The sequence below is a fragment of the Vigna radiata genome, unplaced genomic scaffold, assembly GCF_000741045.1.
Source record: "Vigna radiata var. radiata cultivar VC1973A unplaced genomic scaffold, Vradiata_ver6 scaffold_430, whole genome shotgun sequence".
Lineage (NCBI taxonomy): Eukaryota > Viridiplantae > Streptophyta > Magnoliopsida > Fabales > Fabaceae > Vigna > Vigna radiata.
Window position 1 is genome coordinate 1 of NW_014541981.1, and position 8,454 is coordinate 8,454.

Here is an 8,454-nt window from a genome sequence, read left to right on the forward strand (position 1 = left end):
TTTTTTTTTTCATTTTTCTTATGAATTTTAATCGGTAAAGATAATTAGTTATCTTGAAATTAAAAAATTCAAAAGAAATTTCTTCCAAATTTTTTATGCAAATTGTTTATGGAAAATATTCAGAGCAAATTTTCGTCCAAATAAATTCACAGCAATTTTTCGTTTCAAAAAATCAATTAAAAAACAATCTATACTTTTTTATTTCAAATTTAAATTTCACAAATAATTTTCTTGCAAGTAATTTCTTATAAAAATATTCGCAAGTAATTTTCTGTGTTAAAATAAATTTGTAAGTATATCTTTCTACTAATAATTGTGCGAGAAATTTTGAAAAAAACATTACAGTAAATTTTAAAATATGTATAATTTTTATTTTTATATTTTTTTTAAAGGACAAAATAACTTGTAAAAAATTTATTTGTTTATTTCCACACCCTACATTTTCTTTCTTCTCAATCTCTTCGATTTCAAATTCAGGAGATATGGGAAAATTTTCAACAAAATTTGCATTGGTTAACTATATAATCACAATTATTAATGCAGAAAAACAAAGTGACAACTGAGCCATTCTTAATCACAACTGTTAAGCCTTAAGCTCTCTATTTCTTCCACTTGCCACTGAAGCAACTAAGCTCTAGTTTTATTGTCAAATACCATTTGCAGTGCTGTGGTCAACTCAATAACCCAATCTCACTATTTCAAGAACTAATATTTAGAAGGTAACCAAATATAAGAATAAAGTAACAACAATCCACATCTACCAAAATTTTTGCTCATTAATGCTATTACGAGAAATGATCAAACATCACAACAGGGCAGTCTTATTATGAGAAAACCATACTACAATTATCAATTCAAATTGATTACCCCAACACTTTATTGCATATGGACACTACTATTCTTTCTTCCCCTTACTTTTTAATTTCCATTTTAGTATAACCCACTGCATAATTTCTATCAACAATAATATTAAAACAAAACCCCTTTTACTTCTTTTTGATTGAGGTTAAAATTTTATAGTTTTAATATATAGTAAAAGCCATAAACTCTTCAAGGCCACTTAAAAAATGCATTTGTGTATGCTCTTCCATTGACACCATTTACAGGGAACAATTCAATGAAGAGAACTGCAATAGCTTATCTGATAAACCATTAAAAGTGAAGTTAGCTCAAAAACACCCAGTAGTGAAGTAGAAGAGATATGAAACAAGCTGATGCATATTTAGTATGACTGTGTGAAGGGATATCCAGAAGGGTAGGGCTCCACTCTCTGCCCTTGGCAAGGATAAAGAAGATCATGAAGAAATCAGGGGAGGATGTTAAAATGATATCAGAGGACGCTCCAATTATTTTCTCCTAGGCTTGTGAGCTCTTCCTTGAGGACTTTGCATAAATAGGACTTATCCTCAACAGTTATTGTCACTGATCTATTTGACTTTTTTATTACTTTGGTATCCAATTCTCTGACAGCCATGCACTTGGTGTCACCACCATTGTCAAGGAGGTTGAAACCATAGATTAGTCTTCAGCAACCTTAACTCAACAGCAAATACAATAATTGAGTACTATATATGGCTATCTAATTAATCTAACAACTTTATCATTGTAATTATGTAATTTCTACATATATAACTAAGAACTTTATCAGCTGATTATGTATAACCATACTTGAATGAAAGGAAGTTGTGCCATGATCCTTCATACACACAAGAAGTGGTATATCTCTAGTTCTTTTAAACTTCAGCTTGCTCATCTCCATGTTATGAAGTGAGATAATATGCTGCATAATGTTAATACAGCGTAGGTTTTAAGGAGGAAGAAATCAAAGTATATGGGAAATAAAAACAAACCAGGAAATTTTCCAAATAATTATTATGGAGGGACAATGTATCCAATTGTGCTAAATTACCAAGTTCTGGTGGTATTGAACCTGCAATTAATCTAGTGAGAGTAAGAAATAGACATGTGCGATTCTGCTATTGTAAGAATTCAGAAAGACTTAAAAGTTCTTTAGGAATAGACATATTATGAAGATAATCATTGCCAAGGTTAAAATCCTTAAGCTTTGTAAGTGTACTTATTCTTTGGGAATGGTTCCCTGAAGTGCAACACTGAAGACCCTAAAGAAAAAACATATTTGGCCTCAAACAAACATGAATGGGGAACATCAAACCGTTGGAAATAAAAAAAAAAATCATCAAGATTTTAGACATAGTAAGGAAGGTCATAGTTTTGGTCTTGAAAGACAATAAAACCATTGATTTCAACCTTTCTACTAATCAGTTAAACAAATTCTACAAGTAAAATATAATGTCAAAGGAAACAGAAATTTGATAGCATTCAAAATGTAGAGTAGAAAGTAAAAATGTATCAACCCTTGACCAGGAAAACATCAACAATAGAGGTTACAACCTAAACTAACTCATCTAATACAAAATTTACAAACCATTCATGCACATTCTATGGCAAACACATAAATGTAATTTGTTATTCAAATAAGGTGTCACCTTTCATCATTTCAACAAGTCTCTAGAGATCATTTCGTGCAAAAATTTCTCTGCCTTTTCAGTCTCGTCCTTCTTAAAAAGAACAGAGATGATTATTTCAAAAGTAATAATATCAGATAAACAACCACCGTCTTCCATTTTGGATCGCAAGGTCAATGCCTCATCAAGCAAACCCTCTCTACAGAGACCATTGATCATAACATTATAAGTACAGATGTTGGGATTGTGACCTTTATTCAATAAATCTTGAAAAATCTCTTGTGCATTCTTATGTCTCCCTCCTCTACACATCCCATCAATAAGTATGGTTGCAGTGTACATATTAGGCTGAACTCCATTTTCTCTCATTTTCCGCAATAATTCAATTGCTTTGTCTAATTGATGATTTTTACATAAAGCATCAATCATGGAATTATAAGTGATTACATCTGCTTGTTGATTTCTGCCATGCATCTCATGAAAAAGATCCCAAGCATGAGAGATTCTTCCAGTTTTGCATAAACCATCAATAAGAGTATTGTAAGTCACAATATTTGGAACTATATTCCTATTGTGCATTTCATGAAAGAGATTTATGGCATCATCCACCATTTCGTTCCTTATGAGTCCATTTATCATGATATTGTAAGTTCAAACATCAGGACTCACTCCCATGTGGGTTATTGCACTGAATACTTGTTTCGCATTCATCACTTTATTAATTAAGTAATACCCATCCATTAGAGTATTAAAACTAACAATACTAGGTTTCACATAAGTTTTCACCATCACACATAATACATTCTTGGCTTCTCTTAGCTTTCTTTCCTTACACAATACATCAATTAATATATTATAAGTATAAACATTTGGCCTGATGCTATTTGATAGCATTTCATTTAGGAAACCAAATGCTACTTTTACCTGTCCCACTAAGCAAAAGCCATAAAATAGAGTAGTATAAGTAACAAGGTTAAGAGGAATTCCCTTGATAACCATCTCATAATACAAATTATAAGCTTCCTTTGATTGTTTCTCTTTTAATAAAGAGTCAATAATAATGTTATACATTACTGTTGATGGACCTTGAATCCTTCTGAGCAATTTGATGGCGGCTTCAGTTTCTCCTATTTTGCTCAATCCATTGATCAGAGTTCCGTAAGAATATTGGTTGAGCAAAAATCCTAGTGCCACTACTTTGTCATGAAGGATGAGGGCTTCCTTGACCTCACCCTTATCACAGAAACCTCTGATGAGTGTAGTTAGGGTTATAGCATTTGGATGATAACCCCGTTTGAGAATCTTGGCAAATGCAGAGAAAGCTAAAGGCAATTTGTGTAAGTGACAGAAACAATTGATGAGGAGGTTGAGAGTAACAAGGTTATTGTGAATTCCCTTGAGCTCCATTTGTTTCATAAGAGAAATAGCAGTAGGGTACCGCTTCATCCTCACAAGAAATCCCAAAATCTTTCCAAATTCGAAGATGGGAGGAACATGACGCTGATGAAGCAAGCGATTGAATTGTGAGACGGCTTCGTCGTGTAAGGAAGTTTGAGAGTGAGAGTGAGAGCAAAAGAGGGAATTGTGGATTGGAAGAAAAGGAGGAAACTTGGCAATGGAAGGAAGAAGAGAAACCCTAACACTTCCTGAGAGCCACATCTTTGCTGCAAACAATAGTATCCAATTCTTCAAATGGACATTAAACATTTAAATCTGATTTTTTTTTGTTTTTCTTTTTTTAAATTTAATGAAATGCTCACGTATAATCTGTCATTGTTTAACTTACTCATATTTTTTAAACTAAATAAGGTAAATTAAGATTAAATTTAATTTTTATATAAATATTATTTAATGTTTTATTAATATTTACATTTTTTATCAAATATTTCTAATTGTAAGTTAAAGTTGATTTATAATGAAATTTCTAAAGGTAAAAAATAACACGATTTATTTTAAAATTTTAAAAGTATAATTCAAAGTTATTTACTAATTTAGATATTTAGAGATAAATAGAACGTATAAAATATTTAATTTAAATCTTAGAAAAAGTCAAAGGGATAATATGAAAAGAAAACAAACAACTATTCAAAAGTTATGAAGCTCAGACACGTCCTCTTCAATGGCATATTCATGTGTATAATACATATCATACACAAATACATATATGTGTGTCTGACATCCTTTTTTGTAGTGTCAAATTTAAGAAATGTTTTTTACTATCTTTGACATGATTTCGAAACAACATTAATGAGAGTAGACACAAGGAGAAGTAAGAAAATTAGAAACTTGTGTATAATTAAAAATGTAAGTAGCAAGTACTATATAATGGGAATATTTAGATTATATATGTATGTTATAAACACATTTTTTATTTATTCTCACATCATTTCTTTATATGTTGTGTACTGATAATGATATTTCAACTTTAAAATTTAAAAACCTTTTAACTTCGATAACAATTATACGGTCACCGCTCAGTCTCTTTATTTTGACCCGTTCGGTTGTGTTACTTTGATGCACTGATCATCGCTCGGTTCCACTTATCATGGACCGTTAGGCTTATTATTTGTTGTGTATTTCGTGTATTGTCTCTTTCTATATATATCTTCCCTCACTTGTATCTTTTTGTAATCAATCAATGAAAAACTTTTCTCCTTTCTTTTAGCTTTCCTTCTCTTGTTGTGTTGTAATTCTATGATGGTATCAGAAGAAATTTCTACTACTCTCTGATTTCTGCATTCCTGTTCTGGTTTTTTGTTCTTGTTTTCCTTCCTTCTTCTTCCTTCATGGCTACCACTAATACATCTTTCTCCGCTCAAGATAATACACCTTTGTATCTTTACCTTCACCCCAATGAGAATCCTGCCATATCCCTTGTCTCACCCGTTCTAAATACCACAAATTGTCATTCATGGAGCAGATCCTTCATCACGGCTCTTTCTGCAAAAAACAAGCTAGAGTTCATTCTTGGAACAACTATTCAACCCCTCAAGACTGATGCTTCCTTTCCTGCTTGGTTCCGTTGCAATAGTATGGTTGTTTCATGGCTTCTACATTTTGTCTCTCCTTCAATTCGCGAAAGCATTATATGGATGGATCATGCTATCGACATTTGGACTGATCTGAAAAACCGCTTTGCCCAAGGCGATCTTGCAAGAATTTCCATGCTACAAATGGAAGCCATCACTTTATCCCAAGGTGAGCTCTCCGTCACCGAATTTTTCACAAAGCTCTGGGTTATTTGGGATTATCTTGACTGCTTCCATCCAGACCCCGTTTGTACCTGCAAGCCAAAATGCTCTTGTACCGTCTCTGCTATTCTTTCTCAACATAAACATGAAGACTGTGCCATGCAACTTCTACGAGGTTTGAATGATCACTATAACAATATAGAATCTCATATTCTTCTTCTTGATCTTATTCCTCCCATTTCCAAAATTTTTTCTCTTGTTATTCAACAAGAACATCAATTAATGACTGACCATATCACTGCTTCTGTCAAAACTACCTCCTTTTCTAATACCTCTCCAACAACTGCTCCCGCCTCTGTTACTTGCACTTATTGCAATAGAGTCGGCCACCAAGAAAATACCTGTTTAAAAAAACATGGTTTCCCCAACCTAGAACACCAGAATGTCAAAACCACTAATGACAATTCTCGCAACATCTGGACTTATTGCCACAAAAACGGCCATACCATAGATGTTTGTTTCAAGAAACACGGTTATCCACCAGGCCACAAGTTTTCCAACAAACCCGGTCAAATTCACAATGCCATTTCGTCAACTGACACTAATAATCAATTGAAAAGCTTGGATCAAGAATGCTCTTCTCTTGAAACCATTCAACTTACTCCTCAACAATATCAAGTTCTTGCTGCGCTGTTTAAACAACCTACGTCCAACACTTCCAATGTGCACATCAACCAAGTTGGAACAGTTTCTACCAACACTTCTCCAAGTAATATTGTTTCGATTTTTCAAATGCACTATAGTAATATCTGGCTTCTTGACTCCAGTGCCACTGATCACGTTTGTATCTCTTTAAAATCCTTTACTTTTTATCAAAAGATTAACCCCATTCCCATAACTTTACCTAATGGTAAAATCATACATGCTTATTACAAGGGTATAGTTAGATTCAATACTAAACTCTATCTTTCTAATGTGCTATATGTCCCTAATTTTTCATTCAACCTTATATTTGTTTCTCAACTTATAGCTAAACACAACTGTCAATTAATTTTTTCTCCTTCTGGCTACATTGTGCAGGACATACACAATCAAGAGAAGATTGGTTTGATTAGACACCACAATGGCTTATATCTCTTTGACCCCTCTACTTGTAAAATTGACACTAAAGCTAGTCTTGTAATTTGTTCTGTTCAGCATCCAAATTTATGGCATGCTCGTCTTGGACATCTATCACATGCTAGGTTACAGCTTTTGCAAAACAAACATGTTTACATAAAAATTGATGACGCTCATAGTTCTTGTGATGCGTGCCATCGGGCCAAACAAAAGAAACTCCCTTACATTGCTAGCACTTCTACTTCACTATCTTCTTTTGAATTATTGCATATTGATATATGGGATCCCAATACTGCTTCCATGAATGGTTTTAAATACTTGCTAACCATCATTGATGATTACTCTCGCTATACTTGGATTATACCTATGCTAGATAAATCTACTGTCAAAAATCACATACTCAACTTCCTCTGCTATATAGAAAATCAATTCAATAAAAAAGTTAAAACTATACGCACTGAAAATGGTGTTGAATTCATTATGCATGACATCTTTTCAAGTAAAGGCATTATTCATTAAACTACTTGTGTGGAAACCCCTGAACAAAATGGAGTGGTTGAACGTAAACATCAACACATCATAAATACCACTCGTGCTTTGCTTTTCCATTCACATCTACCACTTGCTTTATGGTGTTATGTAGGTCAACATGCTTTTTTTTTATAAATCAAATGCCCACACCTGTCCTACAGAATGACACATCTCACGAACGGCTACATGGATCTCCTTGTGATCTCTCGATGTTACGCATCTTTGGCTGTCTTTGCTATGCCAACACCATTATTTCTCACAGAAAGAAGTTTGATGACTGTGCTGTTCCTAGTATTTTCTTAGGCTTTAAAAATCACACAAAAGGTTACCTCTTCCTAAACCTCAAAAATCACAAGGTTGACATATCTCACAATGTTGTTTTTCATGAAAATGTTTTTCCATATTATAATACTCCTAAAATCGACAATTATTTATCTTTACCACTGCCAAATCACTACACAAATAATTATGATGATCTATTACCGTTCGGTTCTCCACATACTGACATTTTACCACTTGGTGCTTCCACTAATGACACTATTCACAGCACATCCACAGATATAAGTCAAATAAATGACACAGATAGTGACATTTCCGCTAGCATAAGATGATCTTCTAGACCACGTAAGATAACTGTTGTCGCAACCGAAAAATCGCGACGGGACGATGACGATCCAAAAATAATTAATAAGTTTAGAAAAAGAGATTTGGAGTCGCCACCATAGTTTATTCTAGAAAACTACGGAAAAACCATAAAAAAAAAGATAAGGCGGTCTACGAAAAAAAACCAGATTCTGGTTCGGGAGTCGGTTACGTGTGGGGAAGGTGTTAGCACCCCCACAACGCCTGCCCTAAGGCGGTACCTTTAACTAAATACGCAAATTTAATGTGGTTTGCAAAATATTTAACTATCCCAAGAAAAGCAATATAAAGAAACAAAAATATTTTTTAGGTTTTTGGGCCCGACAAGGATTGACCTTGCTCCTACGTATTCTCATTCAAAATGAGAAATCAGGGTTACGTAGTTCTTTCTGAAAATTTTTGTTGGAAGATGTTTTTACTTTTTGAAGATATTATATTTTTTGGTATTTTTATATAAAAGAGAAAAGGTTTTTAGCACAAGGCCT

The 8,454-nt window shown here is 33.3% G+C and overlaps 1 protein-coding gene and 1 pseudogene across 1 annotated transcript in view; one reads left to right on the forward strand and one right to left on the reverse strand.

Moving 5' to 3' along the window:
* Positions 1 to 852: 852 nt before the first annotated feature.
* Positions 853 to 4,185, reverse strand: LOC106778718 (annotated as a pseudogene).
* Positions 4,186 to 5,272: 1,087 nt separating this feature from the next.
* LOC106778713 overlaps positions 5,273 to 8,454 on the forward strand; it is a 4,355-nt gene continuing 1,173 nt past the window's right edge. The window contains exons 1-2 of the mRNA XM_014666703.1: positions 5,273 to 6,517; positions 6,758 to 6,856. Coding sequence (XP_014522189.1) covers positions 5,273 to 6,517; positions 6,758 to 6,856 — 1,344 coding nt within the window. The remainder of the gene's footprint in view (positions 6,518 to 6,757; positions 6,857 to 8,454) is intronic.